Source organism: Anopheles arabiensis, chromosome 2, assembly GCF_016920715.1.
Source record: "Anopheles arabiensis isolate DONGOLA chromosome 2, AaraD3, whole genome shotgun sequence".
Classification (NCBI taxonomy): domain Eukaryota; kingdom Metazoa; phylum Arthropoda; class Insecta; order Diptera; family Culicidae; genus Anopheles; species Anopheles arabiensis.
In genome coordinates this window covers 55855012-55873278 of record NC_053517.1, presented here as the reverse complement: position 1 = coordinate 55873278, position 18267 = coordinate 55855012, and the positions used below count along the sequence as shown (strand labels likewise).

The following is an 18267-nucleotide window of genomic DNA, read 5'->3' as shown; positions in this document are numbered from 1 at the left end:
CCAAACGATCATTTGATAAGTTCATCAAAATGAACGCATGTCACGTTAGCATTTTGACGTTCAGCGTATTAGTAAATATGCATTGACAGAAGTAACGAGGAAGCCATCTTAAATTCATATTACAATATGCGAAGTGTTGAAGTCTTTAAAAGTTGTGTAATTTACATTCAGTTACTTCTATACTTTCGACAAATAGGAACCACTGTAAAACAAAATGTAACAAAAAATATTCTGTATAGCTACCCACTGCACTTCCTAAAACGATGAAAGTGCGCAATGATTCCGTGGAGCTAACCGTCTTGGGTCATAAAATTGGGACAAGCCTGTTAAGCCGCGCCGCAATGGGATACTGTACATGCTTCGGTAATGTATTAGAATAAACTGTGCAGAGCATACAAATCGTGTCGTTAACATGATGCGAAAAGCTGTTGATTTTTTTCGATTTATAAGGATTCGTGACGTCTTCTAAAAGTTTTCATAAAATGAACAATGAATTCTAAAACATGCTATAAAAAGATACGTTCAAACAACTTCCGTTTGAATGATCAATTAGGACAATAAACTTGTTACATGATTGTTAAAACGCAATTCAACGTCAAAATTTTCTAACATCCAACAACTGTCGAAGGGAATATGTGACAACAACCCAAACTGTTTATCTTGCACCTCTCGGTTTTGGTTAATATAAGCGTAGGTGTGTTGATATATAATCCCAGTTTACGAACATTACTCGCTTACTGGACCATACTCTTATTTATTGAGAACCTGATGTATTTATATAGTATAGAGTTACACATTTCATATAGTAGTACATGATGAATCTCCATACAGCAGTGATAAACTTGAGGCATTAATGTTACAGGGAAATGGCAACATCTTGATAAACAAAAATCATTCGTAATTAACACAGCTACCGAATATTAGTCACTCGCTCTGAACGCTTCAGCATCATTAGCATCTTGGTTTGTTTTCGATAAGATTTCCCATGTCCAACAAAGTTCGATTCAATCCATCGGTTCATTTCGAGCTAATTAGCTATAACCACGAAAGGCCACCATGCTTGCAGGCGCCACAGGCCAAGCTTCTTAGGTATCTCAGGAACGAATAAAATAGTCTAGTCGTGCCGCAGAAAACGAGAAGAACCATCTAGCAATCGACAAACATCACAGAAATCACTCTATTTGGGCCACCGAGCCATCTTTTTCACTGTACTATCACAGTATCTGATTCACTCACCTAAAAACTTGTCTTTCTCCATTGCTATAAATACAAAATGAGTTAAAATCTAAATTTCGGTTTAGTTTCTAGTTCTAAACAATCCCATTCTAGTCAAACAGCTCAAACTGTAACATACATTGACATTGTGCAATGATAAAATAACAAACATAATTTAGCAATTCAATCCTGTTTTTTAAGAGTAAAACAAATAGAACAATTAGCAATGATCATCGACGTATTATCGCAAAAACAGTGATGAAAAGATCAGGCGTGTTAGATAACATAAATGATGTCCATCGTTCATCGAACTGTCCTCAAATAATCTTGTGCTCTCCGCGGAGCAACAAAAATCTAATTGATATTTCCTTTTCCTTTTAAGAATGATTGAAGCAGATGCTGAAAAGATATCATGCAAAAAGATGGCAAAAACCTTATATTTACGATAATTGCTTATCGTTTTGCCGCATCATTTTGATTTTCTCTAATTATTGTGGTTAATGACAGCTTAATATCAAATTCTGAAATCAACTATCAAATGAAGAAATGTGAAAATTGTTAAGCTAACAATAATAAGTTACGTCTATAACATTTGATTGTATGTATTTTTGACATCAATATGGTAGAAAACAAATGTATGAAGTTTGAAAAACAGAATAGTCAGTTGCTTAACGTCACAAACACAACACACGTCTCACTACTACGTAATATTGCAACCAGCAATCCAAAGCAAATGGAGCTTAAAACATTGAATTGCTTGTCAAATTCTCGATAACATAACTTCAATGAATAATCAAGCCGGAATATAGAATGCAATGGAAGGGTCTGAAGATATCGCAAGATAAAGAATAAAATAGAATAAAAAAGGGCAAAAAGTACACAAGGCACAACATGATCAGATACGCAAGCGAATCGCGTTTTTAAATGATTCAACGAAGGTTAAGGCCCATTCAGTAAAGGAAGAAGCTGAATGACTGGCTCGTGGAGGCCAACGATAATAAACTCCGAGTAAGTTATCTTACACTGACGGAAAGATGTGAATGATGCTGATGGATCTAGAGATTCTACCCTTTGAAAACGACGCGAAGCTTTTCTACACACTTAGCCACTCGAGTACCAAACACTTGCTTTGAGGGCGAAATACGCATGAATGAATGAAGCTCTTATTGTGTTTGTGAGCAGTTTTGCAGTGGCATTGATGCTTTGGCTAATGTTTTCATTCATATACATCAATCAACCGTGGCTGCTGCTGACTCGCGGAGCAATCATATGGACGACACACTGCTAATGGCATAGTACCAGCAGATAAGAAATACAGCGAGACGCACGGTGGAGATAAATGATTCTATATGTGGAGAGGAAGTAGAAATGTTCTTCTCTTATTTCATAATGTGAGTCTGGAAAAATGGGCATTGCTTTATGCAATAGTCAATGTGAAATTAAAACAAAATATAGATGATCATTAAAATATAAACTGCATACAATCAAAGCAATTCAGATATAAACATTTTCAAACACTTTAAATATAAATGTATGTAACCTAAACAGAAGAGCTCATTCCAAAATAAAATATCTTTAAAAATACTTTCGGTAAAGGAATTTTTATAAATTTCATTTAACTACATATTATTTATTATTTTATTGGTTCCTGTTAAATGAAATAACTTATTAAAACCTCTCACACACACTTCATCGCTGGTAAACCGGAAACAGCGTGAGTTTCAAAAGAAAATATAAATTTGATTTTCGTGTAAAAGTTGTTGACCACTGTTCGTAAAAACCAACTATGCTTTGAGCTTTATCTCATAGATGGCGCTGTTGGAATGCAAGTTGCGCGGAAGCTTGAACGCAAAATAGTTTCCCGTTTGCATACAGGTTTTCCCCGACATACGCAACTAAGGCGGTGCTCTGGCAGTTATCGAAGAAGACTTTAGGCAACGTTAATCGCTCCCGCGGGCGTGCGTGCTTTTTTTTTTTAATGTATAGAATTTGACACCCGCTGCATGTGTCAGTTTGAAAATGCATGGGTCAGAATCTTTTTTTATTTAACCGCACGTACACCCGCACGTTCGCACTAATCGCAGGAGCGATTACCGCTACCTTCAATACGAACAAACGTATAGAGCAATGGGAGATGCACCGTCAGACACTCTCGAACAAACAAGACCAATGTCGCTTAGGACCAGTCAGTTTCATTGTGAAAGGAAATGATGATGGTCGTGTTGCGCAAGCGAACGATGCTTGACACCGGCAGACCAACTTAAGTTTCATTCTGTCTTTGATGTTCGATACAGAAAGTCCGATTTATCTGTATTCCTACCAAGGTGGATTAAAAATACCAGGTGGTGGAAAAGGGCCTTTAAGGGGTCGTCATAGTTTAGGGACTTTACGTCATTTTAAAACCGTTAACTTTTGGTTTCCGCACATAAAGCATAGCAAATAGAACAGATTTCTTTGTTACTACGAGCATTTTTGTATGTCTATTGATTTTATCAAAAAATGAGGAATAATAACAAAAGATTTGATGATTTGTTTCGTCACGAAATTTAAAATCATGTGAGTAAGAGTTCTAATTCACTTAAATTGTCCATGTGTCTCGTAAATAATGAGAAATAAATGTTAAAATAGGAAATATATATATGATTTCTTAGTTTTTATCCTCAAACATGTCGAAGACACAATGAATTATACAATAAATTCACGAAATAACACGAAATAATACACTTGAATCTATGTTTGCGGCAAGAAATGAGTTTTCTCGATTTTCTAGCTTTTCAGGATATTAATATGATATTTTGTTATTTCTTTATAAAGATTATCATTATTTGATGTTATATTAGACATTTGACAGCTGAAATAAAATCGCATGCGGCGATGCGGCAATATCAAATTATTTTGATTTTGCAGCATCGCCGCATGCTGCATATCGCAAATGCTGTCATTAACGTCAAATCCCATACAAAAGCTTGCGGCAAAATCGCATGCGGCGAGGTTCTGACCGTTCCCTCACAGATGACCACCCTAAGGCTGCGCTCTGGCACCAATCGAACACGACATCAAATATGAAAAATATATGGGATTTGACATGTTCGATTTGATAACCAACAAATCTTACCGTCTTACAAAAAGGAACGGTACGGTATGGAAATTAGTCCTTGAGGTGTGGAGGTCCACTAACAGTGACACCAGAAATTGTCGCTCTCTTGCCATGCTCACTCGAAGCAATGCGATGTCCAGTGGTCAAAGTGTTAATAGTTTACAAAAGAGGAATATATATGTTTCATTTTCTTAGCAAATAAATGGAAAATTATTAAAGACTAACTAGGCCGCTCTTACAAGACAAAAAATGGCCGAAAAAAAGTTGAACAAACAAAACCAAGCGTATATTTTCTTCTTGCGCACAAAATGCAGCGTTTTGCAAGTCACTTTCGAATGTAAACATAATTATTCACCGCCTCCACATGTTTTTCAACAGCTGTCAAATGGTGTATTTGCTTCATATTGAAGCTTCACATCGATCTGATATTTCATTTTCATCATATATTTTTTTATTTATTCAGCATGATTTTCAATACGTTTCAAGCTGGATTAAGTTTGACAGTTCTTTGTGATGTGTTGAAAATCATGAGCAAAAACTGAAATTTCAAAATGAAGCAAATACAACATTAGACAACTGTTGAAAAACATCTTGGAGGCGGTGAATAATGATGTGCACATTCGAAAGTGACTTGGAAAACTCTGAAACTCGTTTTTTCTTCTTTGGATAACCATTGTCAGTCAAAGACTGTCTGTACCACTAATCGGTTTGGCTTATGACTTATGAATTTACCCGTAGCAGGAGAGTCAGTCCTACGTTTGGCGGCACGGTCCATTCGGGACTTGAACCCATGACGTGCATGTTGTTAAGTCGTACGAGTTGACGACTGTACTACGAGACCGGCTAAGCGAGATAATCCATTGCAAAATCAGAAAGATACTTAAGTTGTATTAAAACACTAACCACGCTAGTGTAACACTTGCGATAGTTGCTGATTATGTAATGTCCGGACCCGGCCGTAAACAAAAAATATTGGCCGTGGATGGTAAATGACCGAGTTAAATAACTTAAAAGTCATTTGAACCATGTTAAGAAACTTAAGACGGGAGGACCGAGTTCACTTGAATAATCCTATCAATAACACAGAAGCCTAGGAAAATGTGTAATAGACTTCGTCGACTTAGTAAGTACCATGGAACTAAATAGTCAGTCCATCCTACGGAAGGATGATTTAGGTGTGGTTTATCTTGTCCGATATTGTTCAACATAGTTATAGAACAGCCCACATGATCGTCCCAACAAATAAAATTGTTTAATCAAACAAATCAACAAACATCAAATCATCAAACAAACAAACGGTCTCGTAGTACAGTCGTCAACTCGTACGACTTAACAACATGCCCGTCATGGGTTCAATCCCCAAATAGACCGCGCCGCCATACGTAGGACTGACTATCCTGCTATGGGGGGGAATCAATAAGTCACTGAAAGCCAAGCCCACAAGTGGTACAGGCAGGCCTTGACCGACATCGGTTGTTGTGCCAAAGAAGAAAAAAAAAGAAGAATCAAACAAATCAACAACGCATTACATACATAACAGTATATTACAGGTACATACCAAGATATTGGTTATGCAGCCGTTTTATCAGTATACTTATGCTCTTAATGATTTCTTAGAACCGTTTGTTGTTTCCTGTAAGGTAATGTTTCATCATCACAGGAAATATTTCTGCAGCTCTGTACATCTTGCTCTCCAAAGAACTACAATGACACAATTCTTACCAAGTCATTGCCTGCGTAACCCTAATCTTTATAGCGGTTCAATTAAATTGGTCTCCTTAATTTGAAATAGCAAAAACCCCATATTCAATAATTGCTGATCGTTTGATTCCATATCAAAAACAGTCATATCTGCAAGGTAGCCTCTGAAATATGATTTCCGTCTATTAATCCTTTTACTCAATCACATTTGACTGCCGTGCATGGTTTGAATGTTTTTTGACCGCAATGGTCACATATTTTACTGTTTTATTGTACCTGCTTATCCGAATGCGTTGGCATTGAAGATATCTGTTCAATCTAATCAAACGTTTTTCCAAGCTAAACCATTCTTATTGACACCACACAAAAAGTTTACAAGCCTACGTGCATTCAACATACACAATCAGTTCCAAGCTGAAAGCTGAAGTGAAGATGTTTGTTAAGTTTTTCTTGGTGATCGCCTTGCTGCAAGCTGTCTGCGCACAGCAACGGTTTGAAGTGCTGGTTGAGTTTGGTACCAACTTTAGCACACTTGCAATCGACACGCAAAATGAAATCAATGAGTTATATCACTTTAACGCGGACATGGTGCGTGAGTTCAATAGAGAACTGCTGCTAGAGCTGGGTCGCATGGTACCGGAAATGCGCGAAGCAGACTCATCCTTCCAACAGCAGATTGCAGCCGCCGATGGAGTAGACGACGAGTGCCGAGAGTATGTGGAAGAGCTGCGTGAGTTGTTCCTGCTATTTCAGAACTGGGACATTCAGGATTGCGCATACTACGCGCATGTTGAACTGGCAGACGACAGTGTAAACCGTTTTTTGCCGTACGCCATCACATTCTTGTCGGAAAACACGCGATCCATTTCACAAGTGGTGGAATCATTTTCACGTAACAATGCTGTAGCGGAGTTTGATGCACTCGTGGAAGAGCTGGATGGTGAATGGGAGTACTACCAGACGTTGGCCGTATCATTTGGTGATTTCCTGTTCGATGAGATCCTTGCTCATGCCGACGTGGCAGATCGTGTGTATCTAGATCTTGTTGAATGTCGTGAAACGGCTGTGCGCCTGCAAGAATCAGACCAGGAATACATTCTATCCTACTTGGACAGTAACTGCGAATAATAAAACAAGCCTTCTTTAACGCTTGAACTTTTGTTCTTTCTCGTTTTGTTATCGCCTTTTCTCTTTCTCTTTCTCTCTCTCTTACCCCCCCCCCTCTCACAGTCTGTCTCACTCTTTCGGCTACCGTGTAGTAACCGCGTATGTTGCATTTGGTAAATTCGAAAATTACCCTTGATTTCAGCTCAATTGACCATTATGTTTAACAACAGAATAGACGGTTTAGTCGTATCAGTAACAAACAAATATAATTCGTCGTTTGCATCACTCAACGGCTTCTCACATACCTATTCAATTGAAGCCAATATTGTGCGTTGTTGCAACATATGAGATATGAATAAATGAAAACCACATGTACACTCACCAAGTGATGCTTCGGGATCAGACAGATCGGAAAGGCTTGGTACCTTTTGAATATTTCGTATAGGTCCATCGTCCAACGGTTCCTGCTTGAGCTGTATTGAACCTGAATCGCCATCGCAGCCCTGTGAAGAGATTTATAAAAGTTAAGAAAAAGGTAAGTTTGTTGTTCTGTCTTATCGACAGCTTCTGCTTATCGATCTTATTGACAGCATCTGCTGAGGTAGTGTTGCGGTTATGGTTGGTGTGCTTTTTATTATATTTTTCGTTTCATAATGCCTTAATAATTTGGACCCAAATATTCTGCTTTTAAACTGCTTCCGGTACTAGCGGTGAGCTGTGCTAACCGCAGTCAGTCTACTATTCGAACTGCGGACTGAGAAATTACCTGTAACTTTTCCCTTTTCCCCTAATTACTGTAACTTTCCTCCAAACGAGAAGATCGTACCTTTTACAATATTGTAAACAAGTGCAGACCAAAAACCAAAAGAAGAAGACGATTGCTTACTTAAAACTGAATTATTCCATTGCGATGGTACCAACTTATTCGAAAGATATTAGAGTAAAAATAGCTACCGCCCTTTTTTCTCACTTATTAGGAGGCACTAAATAGAGACATATTAGGATTCTCTTAGCATACTCAATCATCATGTCATACCCGATGTGTATATTCAAGCGCCCGGAAACCATCAAGGGAGTGTGCTTCTAATCGTAAATCATGAAATTTTACTACGCTTTGAACAGGGAGTACAAGGGATACAAGTCACCATAAATATGTTAACACGATAATGATTGAAGGGTCGTATGTATTAATGCTCCAGTTTTCATTTCTCATCAGCGGAAGTAAATTGGAAATAGAAGGCCCGAGTAACATTTTAAATCTTATCATAGTTTTAACGTTGTTGTTACGGTTATTCCATTAAGGCTCCCTTTTTCATTTGAATGTCTTATATGAACTAATAAGACTACAATAAAACACACTTAAGACTGAAAGGGCCCATCTACAGAACTCTGTTAAGACTACTTGTTAAAACCATTTCTAGACCTTTAAGATGTGAGGCGTAAATAAATTATCAAAATTACAGCTTATTGTTATGGATATGTTCTTGAGATGGCAATTAAGTAATGATTATGAAGTCCTTATAATTGTTGAGAATTATTTGAGAATTATTATGTTGTCTTAATATTTTTTCTGATTCTGAAATCGCTCGCGTATGAGCAGAAATCCATGCCAAGAAAATGTCACTGTTGAAATACATTATAATAATTTAAAAAATATCAAAGCGCCTCAATAATAAGCAACTTTTAAGATTAAAAATAAATTATTTTAAATGTATAGTTTTCATTGAAACGCCCTGAATTTGCACAAAAAGCTTTTTCAAGGATGTGGCATAATAAATATGACGGGAAAAACGTTTGGGAAATAGTCATTTTTCTATTTGTCTTGTAAATTATGAATTGGTTTATCTACACATCAACATGGCTGACACATTTTGGATACACAAATCAACAATCTCATGCATTAAAATGGATTCCATTGGCTTAAAATCAAGAGGACTTTCCTGATCACAAGTTCAGTCGATTTGTAGTGCTGTATGTGTGACTAAGATAGTTTTAAACAGCACATAGGTTTAGTAAGCACTTGTGCAGATTAACAAGTTTTAAGTCTCTCCACGTACAGGTAGTGTCCGAAATACGCGCAAATTTACACAATCTGAAATGGATTTCTGAATTTGACAGTTCTTTGCACAAATTTTATTGATTTGGTACAATATCAGTTAATAGCAGCATGATTAAAAAAAACTAAAATTGTTTAGAATTTGAATAATAACCACCCACTGCAAGTGGGTTTAACTATATAATGGCTTAAATATATAATGGCTGAAAACCGCTTCTTCACGCTTTGCGTTAATAGCGTATCTTAGATGCAGCCTGTATAGTTTGTCCCAAGTTCCCTTCATACAAGACTTAATAAGCATTTATTAAGATCAGTTGATCTTGATGTCCCAGTCTCAAAATAACATGCTTAAGGATACGTTTACTGGATGGTTCAAGCCAGGCATCTTTTAAGTCTTATAAGACAGTCTTATAATCGCCTTCAGAACGTTTTAAAGTTTTAACAACTTCAAAGACTGTTAAGCATCTTCAAAATACATGTTAAAACTATAAGGCTTAGTACACTCATAGTAAAGCATTCTTTAGACATGTTTAAGTGTAAAAGCTATGGGAAATGTTTCTTGGGGGTGCAGTGTTGCGACTATCAACGAGCCTTGGCTAAAGTGTGCGGAGAAAGAAATGTTATCTATTTTACTGACGTATTTATTCCGAAATCAAGAAATGACTAAATGTTTGTAAAAGTTCCATTGAATGCCAAGGGAATACAAGTAATCTTTCCTTGATAATGAACTAGACATATATTTTTGCAAACAATTCCAGAATATCGAATTTATCTTATGAAAACCGGCTTTTTGCAGGGTTTATTTTCGGAATTACAGAATTATTTTAAGAGGTAAACATATTTATGTCAATAAATGTGGTATCATTTCATAGTGAGATGGATTAAATTAAAAGGTTTGGGTTTACATTCAATCACGCTTAAAAAAGCTCTTCAAAACCTCAATGGTTAATATGGCCATCCTTGCTGTGCTGCTTCGTGATAGCTACTGATCTGTACGTTTTATTATATATAGTTTTGAATGTCTACAATAAATTAAAATAAACAAAAGTGATTTCTTGCAACACTCAGTATAATCGATTCTGACTATTTGCTTTATCTTAAACATCATATACCATCACGTAAACCACAACACTCAGAAGAGAACAATTCGCCTCAACGCTACTATGAAGCAATAACAACCGATTTCATTCATAAAACTAACTATACATGCTGGAAGCGTAAAACGGCGAGAAATACACGCGTGGTCGTCTAGTCAGTTGGGGTCACGTTTAGGCAGCCGTTTCTTCACTCCAGATACCTCCTTTGCTATCCTAGCCCCAAGGGTTTGACCTGACAAACCGTAAACAGAATATGTAAACACACACGCGCCAACCCGGGCGAGTGCATGCCTCCCACACGTTGATTGTAAAGCCGTTCGCCTTCAGAAATTGATCGAAAGCATCAGTACGATCGACAGCTGGATAATACCAAAAGGCACTTACCAACGTTATACAGAGGAAGCGCCGCGGCTTCACATTGGCACTGTTCACATAGCAGATGAATGATCCACGACACACTGAGATAGCTACTCTTTATCTAGTGAACGTCAACGACATCATGTATTTGCAAACACATGTAAAAATACTTTCTAACATGCAATCAGTTTTATCCTAGATGCAATTGTTAATGCCGAAATAGTCTCTCATGAATTAACCAGCAACACGAAAAAAAAGAGTAACACAACAACATGTAACCAACCTGACTGGCAAAATTGATGATAAAATTCATTTTCTCAAATCCCATACGATCACCATCAGAAAATAGAAGAGCCAAAATGAAATAAAAACAGTAACAGAACTGTAACGAAAGAGTTGCATCCGACCACTCAAGATGTGGCCATAAATTTACTGCAATGTTTTGACAGTGTTCGGCTTGATAAAGACAGACCTGGTGGGTGCTTAAACACGGCACCTCATTTGTGTTAAGATTCATAAGCATCTTTTTGCTTTTGCTTACAAAAATCCGATGTTCGTCGCAATCACCTGCTACTTTTAGTATGCACCAGTTGCATGCTATAGCAGTAAGTTCACAAAAACTTACAAACGTTCCCGACTCGAACATAGATCAAGGCAAATAGCAAACGAGACCGACGACGCTCTCAAGTTGTTCACGGGTCGTTGTAAATAATTATCTTAAATAGCAAAACAGATTGACTCTTTCTTGAAACGAATGCCACACAGACATGCTGGAGGATTTTTTCACCACCAAGATGTTGTTACACTCCAAATATCTCAACTCACGCGCACAGCTAAAATATGATGCTGCATGTCATAATGAAATTTTAAATATGCGATTTTAATTCCAAATATACAATTCGTTCCATCGCCAGAAGTCTGAGTAGTATACGTGACAGCTTTGCGTAAACATTCGCGTTTTTGTCTGTAATGATGGCGACAAGATATAACGTTGACATCATCATCGTCATCGGGTAAGTATTTCATGCCATCAGTCATCGAACAATCAAGCGCTCGAAAAGTGTTCGCAATCAGCATGAATCAATTGTGTGTTTTGGGTAAGTAGTGCATTGTTCCGCAAACAGAACTCATATGTTTACAACCCACTAGGGACGCATATTCTCCATATGCTGCTAAAGGCGATATCTTAGTGTAGTTATCGATTCGTCTGTGACGACACGTCGCTATCTCATGCTGAATACAACGATAAGTACGATAGGCATGGTGTTCAAAATTATCAAGCATCGATGGGGGAACGTATTCCATAGCTGATTTTTTATTGTTGAACTACTATTTTTTTCACCATGCACTGTCTGACCATGTACCTCAAGAATGATGAATATTTCATAAAGTGTTCATCGAATGCTGATGCATTTTGGTTCCATTGAATGGTGCTGCCTTCGTCACAGAGCTTACGTTGTTAAATTAGAATTCTTCCTTGTGATTGCAGGCGATCCCACCATCCTGCTTGGGTATCACAGCAGTATTCTCTTACTTATTATTCGATGTACGTTCTGTAACATTGTTTTGGTGTTGGAAATATGTGAATGATTTAAGCGGTATAATATACATATTTGAATTAATTATTGTTGCTCATGCCCCTCACCATTTATACGGATTTATATTACTTACTTGTACAAAGGTTGGTAGAAAACTGACGGATTTCTTCATTTTCTTCGGCCTCGTCAGGCCTTCACCGTTGCCTCCACTACAAATTGATGATGTTAATGATGATCCAGAGCTAAGGTTAGAAACACCCATCGGAACCAACGCCATTCCGGTTTGGTGTTGATTTTGGTGATTGTTCTGATGTATTCCTCCAGAAGCACCTATTGCCCCGACGCTTGGTCCCGATGTTGTAGCACTACCCGTGTTCATAAGCTGCATTTTGCCAGTTAACATAGATGTAGTCAGCGAAAGATCAAATGCTGTATCGTAGCAACGAGCTGTGTTGTTCAAACTGCGGGACTGCTGAGGACCGCTTTGATGGGGCGATTGGATATCGTTCGGTGGTGGATAGAAGTTGACACTAACAGCTGCCGTTGGTGTCGGAGCCTCGTAGAAGGGGGTCTCTTGCAGCGAATAATCCGCCAGTACCTCGTATGCCAGGTCCGTTTCCATTGCTTGGATATGCCTTTATTTTTGTTCCAATAACATAAATGTAAGAAGAAAAAAAACATTAAAGAGAGCAATTAGAGTACTATAGACACATGTATTTGCTAAACATGAAAGAAAATAAAGAAATAGCCTTTACATGATATAGTTAATGAAACTATTTATAATGCATAGATAAGCATTGGTTTCATTATACATAAAATATTATTCTATAAATAGTATTGCATTGTTAGTATGGTTACTTCATTAAAGTACTACTGATTCCCTTGCCAGACACCATTAACTTCCCTATTATGTATTTCTACGAATTTTATTTGTAGCCTAAAAGTATGACAGTGTGTAATGATGTCGCCGTCATTGTCGCCATCTCCAAACGATGATTATGGACAGCAGGACAAGAAAGATTCCAAAGCTTTCGAGTGCCAGGCGCCATCATTAAGCAATGGTAACCCAATCCATGTGCAGGGGAAAGAACTTGTATGGCATGCAGCCGTGCTCGAATATACTTAAATAAATATATAAAGATAAATATAACGATGTATAAATATAAATATATGGCAATATTTATGTACATATACGTACTTTACTTCAACGTACTATTTTCATACAGTAAAATGTTACATCTATTAGTTTAACAAAAAATAAATTCCATCCGATTTGAACAGAACTCCGAACAGAACCGAATCTTGGTAAGCATGCATGCTGTAACATGTGTTTGTAGACCATTACCCGATAGCAGGTAGTCCTTCGCACTGTCCTAGGAGCTGGGATGCTATTCTACACTTTTCCATTCTATCCCCATCCGTTTCCCACAATTCTTGTCCGGCGTCCGTTATTGTAGGACCTAACCGCCTTGCAACTGTTCCTGAATGATACAGTATGCATCAACTTTGAAGGGAAACTACACGTAAAGCGTTTTCGTACTAGTTCTTATCCATCCCAAAAAATGTAAAAAACAAGATGTAAAATGTATGTATTTGTATGTCCGAATCAAATTATTTTTACTGTATTTGTACCAAAATGCAGACTTAGATTATGAAGATTTATACTTTAGATTTACATTTAAATGAAAATCTGACAATACAATTTAAAGAGGCGATTCATGCAACGTAACCCTTTTTAACGTTAAACATTAAAGAAACATTTTGGTTATAAGCTCTTTTTAACATTTCCTTTTACTTGCATCGAACTGCATTCGTTAAACAACGTGGTGCAAGGTTATACATTTTCCTGGAATATGTGAAGGAAGATTGAAAGAAACAGATAAGCTAAAGCTTTATTTCACGTGTTTTTTGCATTATTTTTTTTAGATTCTGGTTGAATCTTCTCTTTTCTCACAGTTTCAAACTCCTCGGATAGATGTGTAGCAAAGCAAAAAACAAATCCACCATATGGTAGACTAACAACAACGTGACAAAGAACCAAACAATCATCAAGCGTTTTACTTTTGTTTATTCAGACTATTTTGCAAAATGACTGTAAAATGTCCTAAGTACCTTACATTTGAAATATAATGGAAGTCACTTATTACGTTTAAAGATAATATAGAAGAGTGTAGTAGGAATAGTAAAACCTTGCAGTTTTTATCTTACACATCTATAACCACCAAAAATCTTTAATCTAACGTTTAACATCAGAGTAACTAAAACGATTATTTTCGAAATGCTTCGGTTCAACGTTCGCAGTCGATTACCACGTGCGTTTGAATAAAATGGAAATAAGATAGCAGGTGTCTGGCAATTTGGTTAGGGATGCTGAATCCTTGGCGAAACTGTAACTTAATCCTTTTACACAATCGGAAAACCTGTCTGGCATTTCAAACGGGTCTAAGCAGTATAGCTAGCTCTGAAATAAATCTCCATCTTTTTGACCCAGCCAGTGGCTCACATGTGCTGTAGCAATACGGGTTGGACGTCCATTGAACAGTGCGCTCAAGGATCAGGATGCATTCCTTCCCAACGATGCTTATGACCACTATCCCATGAACGATCGATCTTGATTATCATTCTCTTATTCCCTTATACTACATATTGTATCATGTTTCGTAAAGCTTCACACATACTTATTTATCTTATTCGTTGTTGCTTCCTTAGCAGTTAAAACACATCAAGCTCCCATGAGAATAAGGATCAATAAACGATTAAACGAGGATGTATCTCATGTAACGAAAAAAAATGACAAAATTCCCACTCTTCTATGGTATGACAGGAAATACATGAAAGATACCTCACAAGTGTACAATAAAGATACCCTTTCAATGTATAAAACGTTCAACTGGTCAAGCATAAGTAACAAGAGTAAGTTAACATATGAATCAAAATGTTTCATAGAACACATCTCGATTTCTGGAGAATTTCTGAATTCGTTTCGAGTTACCGTTTGCAATGAATATATAAGTGGCCGACATCGCAGAGGTAGTACTCAAATCGCACGGTTTATACATGTACATAAAATGAAGTTTCATTCCAGAAATAAATCCACTATGTAAAAGAGGGTTTGCGGCGTTCAGCACGCGCTGTTTGTGACAGAGTACGTTGTGCTGCTTTCATTATTTTGCATCTGATTGTGATTCTAATTGTGCTACAATACAAAACAACGCATTATACTGGTACGATATTTACTATTTCAAGAATCACATCCGATCTTACGATCGGACAATGCGCTAACCGAATTGTCATATAACTTTTATTTCCGATCACAACACATTATTTTCGTATTACCTAGTCCGCAATTACTTGATAGCCATTTGTGAAATACGACTATAGCACATTTGGACCATTTTTCACCATAGACATAGTAGTTTTATTAGTAATCAATGAGGAAATACAGTATACGAAACAAAGGCTATATTTTTATTCAGCTTTCTCAAGAATTTGCCTTCAGTAGGACTATATTGTCGCTACTTATTACGTGAGGCCTTGTTGATGACGACAGATTCTGTATTTGAAATGCAAGCAATGGCTCACGTTCCGTTTCAGACACGAGTTACAACGTCACCGAAGCGTTGAAGGATGCTGTTTGTTTGTTTACTTCAAAACGGAGAAAAATGAATACACTGATATGCTTTCATAGCGCGTCACACGCGCACAAGACTAACCGAACGTTTTCGTCATTTTTGTATTGACATGATAATTTTAAGCCAATTCCTAAAATTAACCCACGATCGTAACGACACACGAGAGTCAACTGAATGACGGCTTTCAAATGCCCGCCTTTGAGGAGTCAACAATTACGAAGACAAATATTTGTTACGTATACATAAACGTGAAGTACAAACTTTCACGCATGACATTGTTTGGGAATTACTAATAGTCGAATACAATGCTTGCTTGAATTCACTGAGTCCGTTCATCCGTTACGATGCAATATTTTTGTAATCTTATATTAAAGAAGTGTATGTATAGATGTATATTTACACGTTTTGTGATATACTTGTTAATTTTCATTCGATCGTATCGTTAAAACAGTTTATCAAAGCAAAGAAGAATACACGCAACAATTTATCATGGTAGTTTTTGAATTGATAAACTAACACAGTAAACATCTAGTAAAAGATTTGAACACCTCCCGGATTGAGCCACAACAATTCAAAGTACCTATTCACGCTGTACATTTTTGATATATGAATCACGGCAACAACAACTTCTAGAAAGTTTACAGATTTTGAACAAACTTTTTAACCAAAGCTGCTTGACTTTTACGTGCATAATTACCTTATCATCATATTCAAGTTCCACTGTACCTCCGCGATCACGCGCTTGTCTGCAAGATAAAATGTACAAATGATAAACTTTGTTTTGTTTTCATTTTTATGCAGCGTGGCAGGATCGAAGGGCCAAATTTTACCACATTATCAGCGAAACCATTCTTGATTAGGCTTGGCTTGCTCAATTTTAATGTATGAATATCTGGATGTACCATAGACGAGTTTCTTTCATTTATCGCTACTAATGATAAGCTCGTAGTGAGTGTTGCCAGTGGGCGTACACCTCCCGGTGTGTGTTGGGAGTTACCCACGGTGGGAACAAAACAACCCTCCAGCCCGTGGAGAAGCTTACGATTACTGCTTTATCTTATCACTAGTAAGGGGATTTTTCATTACATGTTCAATATGGCAGTATGTACTGGGTCTAGTACATGGATATGGTATTTGTTGTACCAAACCCGTTGACGTACTAAATAATTTGTCTTCAATTTTGCTACATTATCAAACCAGCGCTGAGCACTCAGAGAATTCTCATTCTTCGGACAAGCACAGATGTGCGCAAGTTTGTTGAGTGGCTCATTCCGCAGTGGCAAGAATTGTCACGAGTTGCGCAACTGATTGCAACGATTTTTACAGAAAATGTACACGTTATTCCGTGGAAGTATGAAGCAATAAAAAGCGCCAACGTCTCGTCCAAGTACACGATCTACAAGCTCCCCGGCGAGGCATGTTAGATTATCAGGGTGAAAACAATGCATACACATGTAAAAAAGCTCCTGTTTCCTTGAAACTCTACTACAAACTACCAACAAAAAGGCAACCGGGGTATGTCATCGTGCTGGGAAAGCAAAAATAATGAACAGTCTAAAGCGGTGAGCAAAAAAGCTTTAAGTTACAGTAGAACCTAGCGCTTGCGACCAGCAGATAGCAGCTGACTGTGCTACTCCGTTGATACCATGCCACCGCGCTTTCGCCTCTCGCCTGTAGGTTACGAATTCATTCACAAAAATTATGCTTTCTAATTAAATGGTGTCTAGCATGGATACATTGGAAGTATTATGATGTAATGTGTTCTCATTTTACTTCAGTTTTTTTCAAAATACTTACCCCGCCAGTAGAAGATCGTTCTTCGCTGGTTGAAGCGTCCGTGTATTGCGAATCTTATAATATCTCACTGCTTCTTTCTTTTTTTTAGCACGGGTATGGAAGTTTAAACTGAACCGACTTTTGTCACCAATCCCAACCAGTGATAAGTGCTGCAGCTGCACAAAATCAGTTATCAGCAAAACGCGACAGTACAGAACGCTCCATACACACTCTCATCGAAACTCTTTAGGGCCTAGATATACACTTGTTCTTATTATACACTATATTCACATAAATAATGCAAACAAATACACTGCACTATACGGCTGAAATCGTACATAACACGCCAAAAAACCTGGCTGCAAACACAATCAGTTGCACTATACACTGGCGTGGTGCACTTTCATAATGCTAAAGATTTGTTTATTTCACAACTCACTCACTGGCGATGCTTTTGGTACAAGTTAGAAACTCTTTTAAGCGCGAACACAGCACTCTACAGGATATATCAAAACTCAGTGCACATAATTAATTGTTGCAATCTGATACATTGTAAGCACCGAAAAGAAGCTACGGAAAACGCCGAGGAAAAGAATGTAAACTTTTTATTATACTTGAATTATATTTGAATCATTCACAAGAATGATTGGAAGACCACCGCAAACAGCAAGACAGCTGTCACCGCTTGCTT

The 18267-nt window shown here is 37.4% G+C and overlaps 1 protein-coding gene across 11 annotated transcripts in view; it reads right to left on the bottom strand.

Moving 5' to 3' along the window:
* The window catches only part of LOC120893180 (ETS-like protein pointed), an 88082-nt gene that overhangs the window by 67888 nt on the left and 1927 nt on the right, over positions 1–18267 (bottom strand). For 7 of the 11 annotated variants that reach the window (XM_040294898.1, XM_040294896.1, XM_040294900.1 and 4 more), the window contains exons 2-5: positions 17598–18146; positions 16498–16546; positions 12302–12803; positions 7503–7623 (exon numbers count right to left, since the gene is read on the bottom strand). In XM_040294898.1, the coding sequence (XP_040150832.1) occupies positions 7503–7623; positions 12302–12803; positions 16498–16508 (634 nt within the window). In that variant the 5' untranslated portion in view covers positions 16509–16546; positions 17598–18146. Of the gene's footprint in view, positions 1–7502; positions 7624–12301; positions 12804–16497; positions 16547–16630; positions 16771–17597; positions 18147–18267 lie in introns of those variants that run through there. The other 4 variants (XM_040294902.1, XM_040294903.1, XM_040294904.1 and 1 more) reach the window with 3 other exon arrangements.